The 18,546-nt window shown below is 33.8% G+C and overlaps 1 protein-coding gene across 1 annotated transcript in view; it reads left to right on the top strand.

Moving 5' to 3' along the window:
• Positions 1-16,056, top strand: part of ACADL (acyl-CoA dehydrogenase long chain) — a 30,132-nt gene extending 14,076 nt beyond the window's left edge. The window contains exons 6-11 of the mRNA XM_079134629.1: positions 1,400-1,564; positions 2,409-2,510; positions 3,592-3,705; positions 9,012-9,139; positions 11,304-11,390; positions 15,367-16,056. Of these exons, the coding sequence (XP_078990755.1) occupies positions 1,400-1,564; positions 2,409-2,510; positions 3,592-3,705; positions 9,012-9,139; positions 11,304-11,390; positions 15,367-15,460 (690 nt within the window). The 3' untranslated portion in view covers positions 15,461-16,056. The remainder of the gene's footprint in view (positions 1-1,399; positions 1,565-2,408; positions 2,511-3,591; positions 3,706-9,011; positions 9,140-11,303; positions 11,391-15,366) is intronic.
• The last annotated feature ends 2,490 nt before the right edge of the window (positions 16,057-18,546 follow it).

Raw genomic sequence — 18,546 nt, 5'->3', positions numbered from 1 at the left:
CAGAAAGACCTTAGAATTTGTGGGACAAGAAGTAATTCAGGAAGACACAGAATGAGGTTAGGGTTAGAGATAAGAAGGAGAAGCAAGCTAGTTTACATTTGTGATGAGTTTTATGTGGCCTGCTAAAGGCTTGGAATTTATTCTGACACTTCTTAGAAGCTATCCAAAGGTTCTTGAGTGTGAAAGTGATAGGTTCAGGTTGCCCTTTTAGAAAGATCCATCTGGTCTCATGACGGACAATAGAACTTCAGAGAATTCAGTTGTAGGAATTTGTGCAAGAAGTGATAAGAGCTAGAAAGAAGGTAATGATAATAGAAGTGAAAGGAAGGGTAGATGGATTAGAAAGAAATGGCTTCCGAGGGGCTGAGGTTTTAGCTCATTGGTAGAGCACTTGCCTAGCAGGTATGAGACACTGGGTTTGATCCTCAACACCGCATAAAAATAAGTAAAGATATGTCCATCTACAATTAAAAAAAGAGAACTGAATGTCAGCTTGACTGTGAAGCAGGATGATGGCATGATTTATTGAAACATTCATTAAGATAGGGAAACAGATTGATATTCAGAATTGGATAGGATGTAGGAATGGAAGTCATGTGTTCTGCCCAGGAGTCTTTGGGTAGAACTATCCAAAACCTGATAGGTATAAATGTCTAGATCCTATCAATAAATGTGTTTTAGATAATGATTTGGAGTCATTAACATGTAAAGGATGACTAAAGCAGATGGTTGAAATGATCCAGGAAAGATGAAGAATGAGGAGATAATTATTAATATTTTCTCTGGGTATATTTTGTTTTCTGAATCAATATCATTGAATAATCCTTCCTATTTAGTTTGTTATTTTTTTCCCCTTAATGATAGTCTCTTCCTTATTTAGGCTATTTTTTAAAAAAGTATGCCATCTATTAAAATAAAAAGCAGGCTTTTTCAAGAAGTGATAAATCTGGGAGTACAGATATTTTAACAGTATAGCAGTTAGTCTGAAATTCAATGTATCATTTGAATAGACAATTTGGTTTATTTTAAAAAAAACAATTTCTGCTAATTATTATTAATATTTATAACATAAGAAAATGCATGTGCTTCATTCTTTGAAGCATTGGGTAATGCTTCTTCTGCTCCTTTTTTTTTTTTTTTTGGTGGTGGTGCTGGGGATTGAACCCAGGGCCTTGTGCATGCCAGGCAAGCATTCTACCAACTGAGCTATATCTCCAGCCCCATTCCCCTGCTAACAACCTCATGTATGAATAATCAACCCTGCATGTACTTACATGTAGTGACAGGTATGAAGCATGTTTTGCTTGTTTTAGTCTTCATGAATATGCTTTCTCTCAATCAGAAGTTGAACATGGATCTCAGCATTGCAGAGCATTATAATGTACTTGGGTTTTTGCAGGTGTTCATCACTAACGGTTGGTTAAGTGATGTCGTGATTGTAGTCGCGGTCACAAATCGTGAAGCTCGCTCCCCAGCCCATGGCATTAGCCTTTTTTTGGTAGAAAATGGAATGAAAGGATTTATCAAAGGACGGAAGCTACATAAAATGGGATTAAAAGCTCAGGTAAGTCATAATATAAACTATATGCAGATAATAAATTGAGTTTATTATCAGTCAAAATAATATATAGAGAATTACATGTGGTATGATCATACCTTCCTATCTGAATTCCTAAAAATATGTTTTTCAAAAAATGCTAGTGGAGAATTAGTCCACTAAATCACTACCACTGTATATCTTTCTATCCATTCAGCAATGGGAATGAATTAGGGTATTTTGAAAATATAATTTAGAAATGGCAAAATTAGAGCTGATCATGGTGGCACATACCTATAATCCCAGCTACTCAGAAGGCTGAGGCAGGATTACAAGTTTGAGGCCAACCTGGCAACACCCTGTCTCAAAATTAAAAAAAAAGAAGAAAAAGGGGACTGGTAATAAAGCTCAGTGGGCATACACAAGGCCCTGGGTTTAATCCCCAGTATTGTTTAAAAATAAAAAAAAAGAAAATGGAAAAATTAACTGTGGTTTAATAAACCATCTGTATGAGAATCATACAAAAACTATGAAGAATAGAAAATATTTTTCTGTACACTACCAAAAACATGTTTTGCTTAATAATTATTAGAAATTTCTACTTCCCAGTACCTAGAGAGCTGGGCAGTGTTACAGCTTGAATGACAGGGCATTGTAGTGGGAAAGCCATAAGTTTTAGAATCAGAAGGACCTGGATTTAAATCCCTGGTTTGCCCCTTCTTACTACTTGTGTTCACTAATCACTCCTACATGGCTTCTAATTTGTTTCTTTTTTTTTTTTCTTCTTGAATGAAAATAATAAAAGTCTCCTCATTGGGTTATTGGGAAAAATAAATGAGCTCGTACTCTAGTTAATTGTATGGTCTTTTAGGATACTGCAGAACTATTCTTTGAAGATGTACGATTGCCAGCTAGTGCCTTGCTTGGAGAAGAAAATAAAGGCTTCTATTACCTCATGCAAGAACTTCCACAGGTCAGAAATGTTTGAAAATTCCATCTGTTGATTAGATATTGGACTGGAATAGAAGAATATAGAACTATATAAATTCATGCATGTAAAACTTGTGGAAAAAGTAGTCATTTGCATATAAAATTATAAAGAAGAAAGTATGAATGTTATAGGTTAAATAACTGAATTCAAAAATATGTAACCAAAGCTCATAAAGTGAATAAGGAAATTAGATATTTCAGTTCTGTAATGCCTTCTTGGAATGATTTCTGCTCCTCAACTACAAGTCAATTTGGTGAATAAAAAAAAAAAAAAATTAGCACTTTGAGGGGAAAAAAAAAAAAGAAGAACTTAGCTCTGAAATGTCACTGAAAACATTTGACAGTTTTTAAAGAATTGTGAATCAAAGGGGAAAAGGTGTTAAGTTCAGACAGAAGAGTTTTCGTCACATAGAATCAATGTCCATATCTTTGTTTTTGTAATGTGGTGGCCTAGTGACCCTTGAGCCTCACTTGTAAAGATAAGGGGGTACCTTGCCTGGTGACCACATAGCATGGGCTAAATTTGCAAATGGGAAAAACAGCTAGGGATATTGGCACTTAAATAGAATATGAAAATCATTAGCATGATGGAATTAATCTGACTAAAGTTGCTTGCACTACAGGTAGAGTTTATGCTCTGCACTTTAAGATGTTGATTTTCATGGATATATTAAGCTATACAGAGCCCAGAGATCAATAAATAAAAAGTCAGCTATGGAATTTCTTTACTCAAATGTGAATAAAGAGAAAAGAAAGTTAAATAAATTACATATATATGTGTGTGTATACGCATATATACATTTTTACATATGTGTGTATACATATACATATATATATATAAAATAAAGCCAGTGGTTCATAAAAATAAAGGATTTGCTTTAAAGCTTTTGAAAATTATTTTAAGATATGTCAAAATAATCTTAAATCTCTGTGGGAACCTTTTCCTATAAAAAGTTAAAAATAAGTTAATCTTTAGCAGATTATTTATAGGATTTATTATAATTGAAATTGAAAAGCATTTGTGTAATTAGAATGATGTCTAAGTCTTAATTTTTGGGTTATAGGAAAGGCTGTTAATTGCTGACTTGGCAATTTCAGCCTGTGAATTCATGTTCGAAGAAACCAGGAACTATGTTAAACAAAGAAAAGCTTTTGGAAAAACAGTTGCACACATACAGGTAAGCTTGTTGTTACGGGTTAGCATTAGATGACGTCAGTTTACTGATCTGAGCATTCCAGTAAAATTTTGAACCCTTTAGTTTCTTCCTAAATGAAGGAACAGTTTGTTTATAAGCAACGTGGTCATCAACATCCCACTAGCCAGAAACCTTGAGTTGGGATTCTAGTTTAAAATTTCTAAGTAGAATGAGTTTGGCTGGAAGATGTGGTGAAGGGGGAGAGAGAGATGAAACATGGTGGAGGGGCTTCGGTACAGAGGTCATGCTCAGTGGGGTGTGAGTCCTGCACAGCTCTTGATCTCTCCGTAGTCAACATAAGTTACGTTCTCCCTCTCAAATATTTTCCTGTTTGTGAAACATGTAAAATTTATTTGGTATGTAAAATGATAGGTTTTACAATTTCAAAATCTTACATTTATAAGATTCATCACATTTATTCACAAATAGAAATATTTTCTTATTTATGAATAAAGTCAGTAACTACCTCATAGAGTTACTGTGAGGATTCATTGGGATAGACTACACGTATGGTGTGTAGGATATTGCCTGGAAAAACACGCCCTCAATGAAGTTAGCTGTTATTGTCTGCCTCTATGTAATGCCTTACTGTTTTGTTCCCATATAGGGATCTGGTTTTTTTTGTTTTTGTTTTTTTTTTAAATCAATTTCTTGCTCTTGCTCCTGCTCCTAATGTGGACCTTCTATATGTCTTTCTGGGAACTATTTGCTCCTGGTTTAGTCTTCAAGTTATATTTTTTCTGTGGTAAGAAAGATATTATTGCATTTTATCTTATTGAAATGACAGGACTAAAACAGTTGTTCAAATCTATACGAAGGAGGCCACACTCAAATCAAGAATACAATTTTAAAATCAGTATGATTTGATTTAAATAAATTGTGATTTCTTAGGAATAAGTCTACTGTATTTTATAGTTCCTTTCATGTACGGATCACTGATTTGCATGTCTGTGGTTCCTCAGTCATTATGCTCTCCCCTTGGGCATTCAGAAATGTCAAGGATGGGCAGCTGCACGTTGACTGAAGGTATAACTTGTGCTATGCCCTGGTGGTCAGTGTTGTTAAATGTTCTGTAAATGAGAGAGAGCTTTTTTATTACAACTGATTTTCTTATTCAAAACACCAATAATCTCCTGAGAAATACTGAATTATTGATTTATTTCATTTTGTTTCACAGAGCACATATTTATTGATTGCCTTGTAAGGTTGTGCTCAAATGGAATTTGGCAAGTATGACTCTGGAAATGCTCAAGACTCTTGACAGTATGAAGGGAGTTATACCACTTGGTATCACTCTGCTGCTTTCTCCTGTGTACCCAAAGTGGAATACGTATTATTTGCCTCTGAAATTCAACTCCCACAACTTTTCACATCAAAAATGTTACACCGTTAGGCCCATGTCATGTTATGCCAGTAGCAGCCTCATGCACCTCACATTTACCATGTGTCTTGATTGCATCAAGAGGCCGTGTCAAACTATTGACCCATCCCATCTGGATTTGCTTAAGTACACTCTGTGATGTTCACACACCAATGAATGTACTTAAAATCGTATTTCTCAGAATGTGTCCCCATTGTAAAGCAACATGTGACTGTTATTTATTGTAATTTCGTAACAAAAAGGCAAGAAATATTTTTAATCCCTGTTTTTCAAAACAAGTTTCATTTGTTACCTTCCTGAAAAGATATTCACTAAATTTTCAGTAGGTGGAAGTAGGATTCTGCTTCCACAGATTCATTATTATTTTGTAGTAAGTAAGATTTTCTAGTGCATGTGTATGTTCTGAGATTTCTGAGCTATGCTCTAATCTTCCTGTTTGTCTAAATAAGTATCTTTGAATAGAATTTTCATATTCAAGCTAGGAATATATGCAGAGAAGATGAATGGCCAATACATCAATACATGTCTATTCCTCCTATTCTGTAGCTGAGTACCTACAGTCCTAGTTATTCAGCTGAAATAGAAGATGATTATGTTTCAGTATAATTAACTAAATGCTATTTTGTGACTATATAACTATTCAGTTTTCTTTATCTTTAATATCCTTGAATTTTGAACATTTTGGGCCTTTCTGATCTTTTGGGTACATGTCTGAAAATTCATTTCCTTATCAGAATAAAGAGCTACCATACTAAAGTAGCAGTAGTTACAGGATTTTCATTTTTTAAAAAATATCTGTACTCTTCATAGGTGATATCACAGCTTATGATTTTCTCTGGAATAGATAATACAGCTGTAAAATTTATGTTAAATTAAAAAATGGCTCCTTATATGCCAGGCACCGTGCTAAGTAAATTATTTCTTTTTTTGCTTTTGCAACTGTATATTATAAATATTACTTTTGTTTTGCAGATAAGTAACTCAAGGTAGAAAGAGGTTAAATAACTTGTCCAAATTTATGTAGATATTCTGATTCCCAAACCTATACTCTTAACCATTTATTGTTTTTGTTACCCAGAAGTTTAAAATGGATGGCTCTTTTTATTTTCCCTATTTCCTTCACCTGCCAGTTGGTAAAGTGAAAATGAAATGCGCTTTTCTAACTAGAACTCTTAGTCATTTCCTGTGTGACACATGCTGTTGAAGCTAAGGGCACCAAATATTTGGGAAAGGAATAGGAGAGGGGAAAAGGTAGCATGTTTTCCTTCTGTACCTCCAAAAAGAATATCCTGTTTCTAAGACTTAAGCATGTGATTAATTAACTATAAAATTAAATAGTGAACCTAATTTGTTTTACCTTAATTTAAGTCATAATATATGATAATAATACAACTAACCACATTCAAATGGCTGCTGAGCTAGACAGCCTCTCAAATGTGTCTTCCCATTCTAAAGTTCTAAGATATTTATTATGCAGAATCTGAAAGAGATTCTATCCAGTCTAACTTAGTAACCTAAGAACTTTTATATGCTAGCTGCAGTATTATCTATTAGCAAATTTTAATGACAGATAAAGGTACTGCTGTTGATCATTCACAAAAGCACCTGGCTAATAATATATGGTACAGTTTTTAACTGCCCTTCATTAGGGAATGATTTCAGGAAGCATGATTCATTGTCTACAGTGGAAAACAAAGGCCAATTCTGTTTGGTAGCGACTAATTCAGTACCAAGAATATGTAACTATTTAATCTTTTTATCTGTTGAGAGTAAACAATGTATCTTGGAGGCATGAATTTTTTCAGAAACCTCTGGACCTCACTGAATGCACTGAAGCAAGAATTCTAAATGACTCCATCCTTGTCTGAAATTTAACTTAAGCTTCTAGAATCTCCCAGCATTCCCATAGGAACAACTCTCATTTGAGGGAATCAGGCTCAAAGGTGTTGATTCTCTTATGATGTAAATAGTGCATAAATTTTCAAATGTGGCATCATGTAGGAGCAAAAATATTTTTAGACTTGTCATATTCCCCTTTGCTTTCCAAATGAAGTATCATAGAGAGTGTAATTGAACTAAACCAGGAGTGGTCTTAAAACTTGGTTTTGGGAATTTTTGTGGAATATTCATCTGTTTCCAGTATATGTAGAAGATTATTTCCTCACTCTTCATGTCTTGTTTTAGCTTTAGATTTTCCATGAGTAAACTTGAATGTGAAGAGTGAGTGGGAAGCTTTGTTCTGATTTAAGGGTAGAGATTTGACCTAACTAAATGTATAGTTAATAGAAATGGAGATAGAAGGAGGTCGAATGGAGATAGAACTAGAGGGGAATGAAGTTTTGACACAGGCCAGCCTGTTCAGATAATTAGAGGCCAGGACACAGAGGTGGTAAGTGTGCGGTGCCAGCCTTCTCATTGCTTGGTTTTGGAATCATTAGATGCCATTTATATCTTTCTAGAATAGCACGGGGGATAAAACCAAGGAAAGACTGTCAGTTGGGCTTTTGATCAGCACAGTAGTTCCATCTCAGAGGATGCTGTCCCTCAGTGCTCCGACTTTACCTGGCATACCCATATCTTGCCTCGTACTGGGTCATTATTTTATGTGCTTTCCATTTTTCAGAAATGAAAAGTACCAAAACTGTCCCCACCACCAGTAACACTGAAAGATTCAATTTTGTGTTTTGACAGTTCCTGTAGCCAGCAGTATAAAAGCAGGGCCAGCATCCTGTGAGAATTTAGCCCTACAACCCTCCTTTTAGGACTCAGTCATGGCTTTGGTCTTAGCAGTAGTATGTAGGTGGAATGCTTTTAATTTCTAATGTGAGTTCCACTGTATCACTTTTGTCATTAACTTCTACATATGTGACACAGTGAATTTCTCATAAAGTCCACAAGAGAATGCTCTCTGAATTTCCACAGTAAGATAGAGCCAGTTAACTGTGACAGGGTCCCAGGCCTAAGAAGTCAGCTAGAATAGAATGTACTTTTGGAGGCAACCCAAAGTAGAATGTGCCAGTGTTTCAAGTCCAAACCAATTTCCTGAGAGTGAATGCCAAAGTGAACAGATGTTAACTCAAAGTTCAAGATATGAGAACCAAGAGTCAAGAATTAAATAAAACTTGATTAAAGGGAGTGCTGTCAGGAGCAATTGAGGATGGTCTAAATAGATGATTTCCAACAGTACTATTGGTTGTCCATGGTCAGCAAGAGGAGATAGGTACATAGTATATTAACATTGACAATTTTAGATCATTCAGTTTAAGTTAAAGACTGCTAGACAAACTCTTGAGAGGGATGGGAGGTAGTATGAGGAGGGGTAGAAGAGTTATAGGTTACTAGACTTTGATCTCTTGAGTGCTCTGGTTCTACTGTGAATATTATAAATGGTTTTTAATATAATATTTTGATGGTGTTTATGAATATGTAAAATCCCCTGCCCTTCCACATTGTTACCTTATTTTACTCCAAGACTGAGGCAGAATAGGGACATATGTAATACTTAATTTCATTAACGGAGAGTAAATTTTCAAAGATTTAGTTTGGGAGGAAAAACCAACAGCTGTACCTAAAGGACTGTACCACAAGATGGTGCTCACACATTAAAGTCATGCTGGTTTTCAACCCGTTTTCTTTAATGGTCTAAATTTTACAGTCTAAAACATGAGATGTAATTTATGTATTTATTTTTGCATCTTTTAGTACATGCTCCCTTAGCATTAAAATATACTAGATTTTAATTTTAAACTGATTAATCGATATGTACTTTTTTAAAACAATAAAACCAACAATCCCATTTTTTTTGTTTTGTTCTAAAAATCTTTTGCTATGCACTTTTTGAGATGCCGAGTAAAAATATGTACTTTTAACATGTTCAATTTTTTCTTTCATTTTCTTTAAACTCAAGACAGTGCAGCATAAACTAGCAGAATTAAAAACACACATATGTGTAACCAGATCTTTTGTGGATAGCTGTCTGAAGCTGCATGAAACGAAACGGCTGGACTCTGCCTCTGCTTCCATGGCGAAATATTGGTATGCATGCTATAGTAATTAAAGTGTGGTATTTGCTCAGACTGCTATGGAATTCTGCCATTACACTCAGCCTTGAGGGCATTAAAGGAAGAAGGCTGTATAAATGAAAAATAGCAGTAGGAATCAACTTTTGAAACTGCTGAAATATCTCATTAGGCCTATTTATAATATGCTAAAAATTATTCAAGTTGTTATTTAATTCATAACTTTCTATTAAAAATAAAATATTAAGAGACTGAAATAGGATGACTAAGATTAGTTCATTCAAGTAATAGTTTAATTTCAAATTAACTGACAAGTGGCATCCAGTGAGGCTGCAAGAGAAGAGTAAAACTTAGGAGTCTTGGAATTGAGTCCAAGTTCTTCTAGTCAGTAATTTTAACTAAATTAATTTCATCTGGGACAGCTTCTTGTTATTTGCAAAATGATTAGGTTGGACAGGATTTTTCTGTTTAGGGTATTTTTCATATCTTAAAAACGTATTGAATTATTGACTAATCAAAAGTTGTACATGTTCTATAAAAAAAGTGAAAGGAAAAATGTTTTACATTTAGAAATATTTGTATTGAATTTAAGATTAACAGTGGTGTTAAAATGAGTAAATTGAAAAACAGCCCCTTACAAGGCTTATGTATATCTTAAGATGCAAGAATATATACTCTAAATCAGATTGTGGAAGTGAATGTGGTTTCCTCTTTTAAAAAAACTTCTCACAGTTCATTAGCCCAGAAGTAGACTAGAAAAAATTTTTTGTCATTCATTAACTTAAGTTCAGTTCAGTCATTAATAGAATAAGGGAAATATGTAGACTAGTGTCTAATATAATGATTCCTTAATAATAAAATGGCTGAATTGAAAGTGTGGAATTACTAGAAACTTGCACTTTTGGGGAGACTTTTACATTTATAACAAGTTCTTCAACTAGTGGGAGAAGTTGAAAAATTTTAGTTATTTTTGGGAAAATAGAAATTTGCATAGGTGTTGGCCTTGTTCTTTAAATCCACCAGGTTTATAATGAATGGTATTTAATATTGAAGCAGAGAGATCAAGTAATTATAGTCCAGCAAATATTTTCACTAAAATACTTGCCAAATAAAAAAATTGAATTACAAATATTATGGCCCTAAGAGATTTGTCTGTTAATCATTATACTGTTAGTGTATTTTTTTAGAAACATAATCATCTGTACTATGGCTTGAGTTAAAAATTATTCTAAATAGGAAAATGCGTCTTTGTTTAATTTTGCTTTGTATTTCCCACTTTTGAAAAATAAGTAGGGACAAATTTTAACTAGCTTATATTTTTATCTTAAGATGCATAAAATTCCTGTGTGTTATCTGGTAGGTTTTAATGAGAGTTAAAATTGTTGCTGGGTAGACTCAGTAGTAGTAGTTATCACCTAGCATGCTTGAGGCTCTGAGTTCCATCCCTAGTAGTAGGCAACAAACAAAATTGTTGTTATAAGATCAGGAGAGACTTTTTCTCAACTTTTTCATATTCATTCATTTTCTTTCTTTCTTCTCTCCTCTCTCTCTCTCTCTATCTCTTCTTCCCCACCTACTTTTCTACCTCCAGAAATAACAATCCCCAAATTATTTTTTTAATGTTTCCTTTATGACGGCATGTATTTGACTAGTCTACCCTCTTAGGTTTTCACTTTTATCCCCAGTTAATTTCTGAACAGTCAGAACCCTAAAAAATTCTTTTCACAGTTTTTAAAATTCAGAATTGTGATCTTCAGATAGCAAGTGACGCCTTTGGAGGAAAAAAAGACATTTTATAAAAGCAAAAAGAATTTGATGACTAAATAATTTAGATCATACAGAGCTTCTAAATGGATCAGGCTTGAGTCAAGTCTTTACAATATCCATTTAAGCCAAAAAATAGCCAATCTTTAATAATCTTAGTTCTCCACATTTTGTTTCTAACCTCAATAAAAACCCAGCCAGAAATAAAACTGATGGTTGTATTTTTTATGTGAAAATTCTCTTGAAATTTATTTCCCGTGTAATTTTTGTCCTCTTTTCTGCTTGTCTAATGTTTCTATTTGAATTGCTTGAATAAGTGAGTACATTTAAACAATTATAAATAATTCATTTCCTGATTAAAAAGCACCTCATGGAAATTCCTTCCAAATATTTCTGTCTTTATGTCGGTCATCTAGGGCATCTGACTTACAAAACAGTGTTGCTTATGCATGTGTTCAGCTCCATGGAGGCTGGGGATACATGTGGGAGTACCCGATTGCAAAGTGAGTACACTTGTTCTTATTCTCCTCTTAATCATGTGAATGAAAGAAAATTGTACCGTACTTCGTTCAAGTATAGAGGGAAAGAAGGTATGAAATCTTTGAATTTTTCAACTGACTGTGTAGATGTTCGTTCAAATGGAAGCAGCTTTCTTTTATTGACTCACCACTCAGATCTTACTATTTTTAAAGAAAGTAAAGAGACCTATATACTAAAGCTTGATACTTGGCTTTGAAGGAAATGTGCTACTTTTTAATTTATTTTTTATTTTTAGTTTTTTGTGTGTGCCTAGTGCTGGGGATCACATGCCAGGCAAGCATTCTACCAGTGAGGTACACTCCCTACAACTTTTTAAAAACAAACAAATGCAGTACAAAGAACTAACTTGCATACTACAAGGATCTAAGATGTCATACTTTAACCAGGTATGGTGGCACACACCTATAATCACAGCAACTTGGGAAGTTGAGGCAGGAGGATCACAAGTTCAAGGCCAGCCTCAGTGATTTAGGGAGATCCTGCCTCAAAATAAAAAATAAAAAAATCTGGGGATGTAACTCAGTGCTAAAAGCACCCCTGGGTTAAATGCCAGAACAACAACCAAAAAAGATGCCACAACTTAAATATTTGATTATTTATTTTACTCTGAAAAATAAACCAAAAGCATTTGATTTTCTTTTATTGGTGAATTTTCATCTCTTTAAATTAAAGGAGATAAAATATACATTTTTATTGTATTACGTGCATATGACTGCTGTTAGTTTGAAATAGCATCATTTGTAAATAGGCAGTGTCTTCTTCCAGATTTTTTCCCTCCATTTCCATAGTTTCTTTTCTTAACCCTGTGGTCTTCTATCTCTCATGATTCTTCTCATTATACTCGAAAATGTATTTTTAATCTTATTAACAAACAGTATTTTCAATTTATAAAATTTTCCCAAGGAAGTTTTTGAAATACATAGAAAAGTCCAATATAGTTCTGAATCTCAGAATAAGAATGCTTTGGGCTTCTAAAAATATTTTCTAATTTCTGTCTGCTTATAAGAGTACCTAAAGGGGGAAAATTATCACACTGGTGGTATTCAGTCTGTCAGCCTAATGATTTTGAATTTATCATTTTGACAAGTATACTTGAAAACGTTTGATATGCCTAGACTCATTATTGGGGAAAGGAAACATTTTATTAAGTTTCATTAAATTAAGAATAGAAGCTCCAGCCTAGATAATAATTTGCTAATTTTCTCTAGTCACTGGGCACTTGAGAAAGCTTTAATTATTAAGTATATGTAAGTTAGAACCCTTTATAGGAATTCTGCAAAACCAGAATTTTTTCTGTCCTTTAGAATGTAGGCATAAAGTAGCTAAATTATTTCTCTCTCTCTCTCTTTTTTTTTAAATCTTGGATTTTGGTGTATCCTTTTAGAGAACTTCTTCAAATGTGCCTTAATAAAACAGATTTTAAAAAAAATATATCTGTGTGTACTCATGAAATCAGAAATAAGCTTTGAGTTATGCTAGTACAAACTTAATCATCATTGGAATTTTTCCTGTGTATTTTTGTGTTTTACTTACATTATCCATCGATCTTATTCATAATATTCAGAGTGCTTAGAAAGTAAAATAATACTGGATGTTTATATATTTCTGCTTAACTGTGTTGTTACAACTGATGCTGGGAATGTAGACATGGAGTGGTTAAGTGTTTGTGTAGTTCAGGTTCTGAAAAAGGCATTTAAGGGGGACAGGAGTTAGCCTCTACATGGTTTAAGATTAGGGTGTATAAACCAGACAGGTACATGCCTGAGTATCAATCAGCAACTCAGGAGGTCGAGGGAAGAGGATCACAAGTTCAATCTCAGCAACTTAATGAGATTCTGTCTTAAAATAAAATGAAAAGCTCTGGGGATGTAATGCAGTAGTAGAGTTCTTCCCTAGCATGTGTGAGGCCCTGAGTTTAATCACCAGTACCACCACCTAAAAAAGAAAAGAAAAAAGAAAGATTAGAATGTGACATAAGCTATAGTTTGCTTTCTTAGCGTTCATTCATTCAAGTCAGTAGCAATAAAAACTAGTTTGATGTCTTTTAAAAAATACCTGCTTTTAGTTTAAAAGACATTTCCTTTAAGAAGTACTAGTTACCCTTCTTGACCAGTTTATTAGTTCAGAGTGTCTGTTTATCTAGATGGCTATGTTTTTCATCCAAAGACATAGGGAATTCTAATATCCTCTAATATCAAAAAAATCCTGTTAGACCCATTAGGCAACATGTGAATATAGTATATAGGCTTCAATTTAAGAAAAGAATATCCCCCAGATTAATCTACATTATTTGTTTATACATATATGTGGCTGAGTCTTGGTTTCACAGATTAAAAAGGTGGTTTGTTTCCCCTTGTTGTTTTGCTGTTGTCATTTTAATAACTAGTCTTTAGCATGTGGGTTTATTTCAGAGAAGTGAGGTTTAAGCTTGGGCAAGTGTTTGAAGATTTCTCTATCATGCTAGAAGAGCAGCCTGAGATGGAGATCCTAGTTGCAGTGTGGTTAAACATTTCTTCAGCTGCCTTTCTCTGTTAATTTTAGTTGATGACTAAATTTAATTAGTAACCTATAAAAGGTATACTGATCATTGTTGTTACATACTCTGTTGGAACTTCTTTAGTGTGAAAAAAATAATGCCCAACCCAGTCCAAAAATGCCCAAAAGCATTTGGGAATGTTGAAGCAGGCTAAAATACCAGGATGGTCCTCAAAATGCAAGTGCTCAATTTACTGGGGAAACCCAAAGCTTGTCCAGAAAACAAAAATGCATTTGAAAACATAAATATCTCCAGATTTTAAAACTTTTACTAGAAAGTACTGAGATTCTAAAATTCCTTTGCAGTATGGTAAGTCACATCATTATTTACTGAGTGCCTACTTGTTTGCAAGGCAATATAATGAATATAGAAAAGCAGAAGTCCAGCATTGGTCATGCTTCTAGAGAGATGCAAATTTAATTTGTCTTAAAAATTAAGTAATTTTTAAAAATAGATTTTATATATGAGAAAAAAATGCCTTTCAACTCATCTACTAGGAAAGTAGTAGCTCAACAACTTGCCCCAAATGCCTGGACCTATGACAGTATTGTGACATAATTAAAAAGATATTTGCCAAAGAGGCAGGATACCTCTTTCTCATTCCAGTCTGCCAATTTTCTGTTATGTGGCCACTAAATGATAATCATTAATTAGTAAGTGCATTAACTTCTCTGAATCTCAGCTATCTTACCTATAAAACTATAATGTTTATCCCCCTAATCCCAGAATCAAGAGGTTAAAGTGAAATGAGAAAAGGTAAAAACAGCTGTACACAGGCATGGTTGCTATCATGGCCATCCAAGGTGAACTCCTGACCATGTGTGTGTGTGTCTCACAGTGGACTCAGACACTTAGTAGTTTAACTCCACACATCCCTGGAGTGAGTATTAATCATTTCCAAAAAATAAGTTAACTTGTTATCTTTGTGGTAAGTAGTATTTTCTAGAGCATCAATTTATATTCCCAGTGGTGGTAGTAGTGATGGGATAGTAATTTCTCAGTTTTTTTTTCTTTATAACCAGTGAATTTCAACTTCCTAGAGAAACATTAAAGATAATAATAAATTAACATATCCCATGCATTTCTAAATTTAAAAGACTTTTCAGAATGCTATTATCCATGTATTGAATTTTACAAAATTAAATCAGAAGAAACATAAATGTTATTTTGAATTTATAACCTCATTAAGCAAACTGAAACAAAGCTACATAAATTATCAATATCTTAGTAGGTTTTTTAATATGCCAATTTAGGATGAATGCTATACTAGAAAAATAAGTAATTTATGAATAACTGTTATTGCTTAGATTTCACTAAATGAGTAATATTTACTGCCGAGATGAAATTTAGAATTTCTAATATATTTTATTTACATAAATTCAACTATCTTCTAATTTATCCAGAGCTTATGTGGATGCCCGTGTTCAGCCAATCTATGGTGGTACCAATGAAATAATGAGGGAGCTGATTGCAAGAGATATCGTCAGTGACAAGTAGACATCTGCCCACATCCTGGAATCCTATTACAGCTAATCTGGTTTTAAATCTACTCAAGATAAAATGTAACCTGGAAGGAGGTTACATGCTAAACATGTTTTTATGTGCCTCTCTGTAGAGAAAGAAATCAAATTATAAATACAGCATTAACATAGTGGAAGGATAAATATCTGAATCCAAAGCATAAAATTCTCCTGTAAATGTTTAACTTTTTTTATATTGTTAAAGGTCAAACTTTTTCTGACTCTAGAAGCCTTAATGTTTCATTTATCTCAAAAAACTTTTAAAAGCATAAATTGCTTAAATCCTTAAAATTGAGGTAGAATTAATTTATATGATATACTTTAAAAGCATTAATAGTACTTCACAGTACATGGCCTTTTAAAGGGAAACATAAATGTAACTTAGACCATGAAGTCATTTTGGCTACCTTTTGCTCCAGATTCCCTAGAATATTGGTTCCTACATGCTACCATCAAGCCCTTTTTAAGCAAGAAATGGAACCCTCCTTTGAAACAAAACATCACATTGTGCCCTATAAATATGTACAATCATTGTGTATCAATTAAAAATAAAGTGAAACTTTAAAAAAAGTTTTTGCAGACTGTCTCTGGAAAGCCCTTAGTGAGGAGCTGCTCTGGTTAAAGCAGGAAGCCCTCCTGCCTGCTGCCTTGACATGCCTGGGACTCACCTGAAGGTTGTTGCCTAGTCCAGACCACAGAATGCTCGGTTCTCTTATCTACTGATGCTTGAACTTTCAGTAGATTTCCGTTTCAGTTTATAATAGGACACAGACTTCCATCATCTTTAAATTTCAAGATTCTGGTAAGTATCAAAGCAGTAGCTTTTATTTTGTAACAATACAATTTATTTTTTGATTTAACAAATACTTTGTATCTTCTATAAACCAGTCTGTTAAAAATACGATGGCAAACAAACCTTGTAGTAATAAATCAAAAGAAAGAAACAAGATTATCAAATCATATTTATTATAATAAAAGAAAGTAAGCATTAAAAATAAAGTAAGGAAATCACACTTGAGAATCAAAAATAACTTATAAAAATTAAACCATTAATTTGTAAACTGCCAACATCATTTCAGTAATTGTTCATTGCGTATACTGGTGAGTCAGTGAACAAAATAGTTTAAAAATGTAAATAGACATACTCTTGTTCAACTTAAAAACTTAAAGTTAGGGCTGGGGTTGTGGCTCAGTGGTAGAGTGCTTGCCTAGGACTTCTGAGGCACTGGGTTCAATCCTCAGCACACATAAAAATAAATAAGTAGAAAAAAGATATTGTGTCCATCTGCAATTAAAAAATATTTTTTTAAAATGGGGTACAGCATAGGGGAGAGAAAATATTTTGATACATTTCTTCAAAGTATACAGCTTTGGTTTTTCTTTTCAGCAGAAGTTCAAATGGTAACCATGCTAGGTTCTTCCTCATATGAATTAATTACCATACAAAATGGGTTAAAATAAGTTTTTATGAAGTGTTACATTATTTGAAGTTTTCACCTCTCTCTTACAAACAAGAAGTGACAAGACCTTTCCCCCACCTCTATCCCCACCACAGTCCCATTTTTTTTTCCATTCCCAATCTTATGCAAACTAGATTTTAAGAATAAATCATCTGTAGAATAAAAAGTAAATTTGCCCAAGATGAAAAGCCTGTAGAGGTGGACTGATCTGGGTTTGAATGATGACTCTATCTTAGGATCCATCCATTGGACCTTAGCATTTCTTTGGGTGCAAATGATAAAAACCCAGTTCAAACCATTCTAAGGAAAATACTTAAGTGTTGTGGTTTAAAAGGATTACAGAGTAGTCATTCAGTCCAAAGAGCTGTAGTGGCTAGGGTTTCAAGGGCCTGATTCTAGAGCTTTCTAGAACTGCCTGTGCTTTCCCTAAATCCACTTATTTCTAGTTTTCTTTGCCAATTGGTCTGATGGACACTGAAGAAGATCTTCATTGTGAGACACTGGACTACTCTATCTCTTCATTCTTTAGCACAATATCATTATATGATAGGGTAGAAATGTACTATGATTGACAGCCTCATCAGGAATGCAGGGACAGGGGAAAGCAGTTCCTAAAGCAGAGGGTGGAAAAATAAAAAGAAAAGGAACAAAAAATTCTGCCAAACAGACCTAAATAATCTTTCCCTCTTTCCTTCTGCTTCCCTTTCTTACACACAGTTGTTATATGTTCTATTTATTCTTATATATCAGAAAATGAATGGATATCCAATTATGTTTTCTAAAAATAATCTGAGGGTTTTTTCCTTTCTTCTAAACTGGTGGTTTTCTTTACCTTACCAATTTGTCTTGTATACCCCCAAAAGAAGCATGTATTGAATCACAGATTTAAAAACTAAAAGAAGTGCTGGGTGCAGTGCCACATGCCTATAATCCCAGTGGCTTGGAAGACTGAGGCAGGAAGATCTCGAGTTCAAAGCCAGCCTCAGCAAAAGTGAGGTGCTAAGCAACTCAGTGAGACCCTGTCTCAAAATAAAATGCAAAATAGGGCTGGGGATGTGGTTAAGTGCCTCTGAGTTCAATCCTTGGTACACCAACCCCTCAGGGAAAAAAAAAAAAAAGAATAAAGGGACTTCATAGTATACTTCTTAACTTTTCACTTGTTAAACAGCTAATCTTTGTGTCTTGCTTGTGTGGTTGTCCCTTGGGGAGGAAATTTATCATCTATAGCTCATGCTGTGATGAGGAGTCAAGAAACAGTAAATAATAATAATGCTTAAAGGACACAGCAAGAAAGCAAAACTATGTAAATATTAATGAGAATTTAAAGGCCTAGTAATTTTGGTTTTTTGGCTCAGATTTTTAGGATCATAATTATTGCTTTAAAATTACTATTGCCCTTTATTTCTTTGATGGTGTTATTGAAGACTGTCTTGATTATTATTTTAAATTCTAACTCTGCAAATCTTTACTAATCTAATAACTTTAGTTGTTTATTGCTCAAAGTATAAGATTTCTAGGAGACTTTTCATGTCAGTATTATTTTTGGCACACACAGCATTTACTTATTTGGAGGCATTGGAAAGATTTGATGTTGGGATTGAAA

Source organism: Sciurus vulgaris, assembly GCF_902686455.1.
Source record: "Sciurus vulgaris genome assembly, chromosome: 3".
Classification (NCBI taxonomy): domain Eukaryota; kingdom Metazoa; phylum Chordata; class Mammalia; order Rodentia; family Sciuridae; genus Sciurus; species Sciurus vulgaris.
This window is presented reverse-complemented; position numbering and strand designations above follow the sequence as displayed.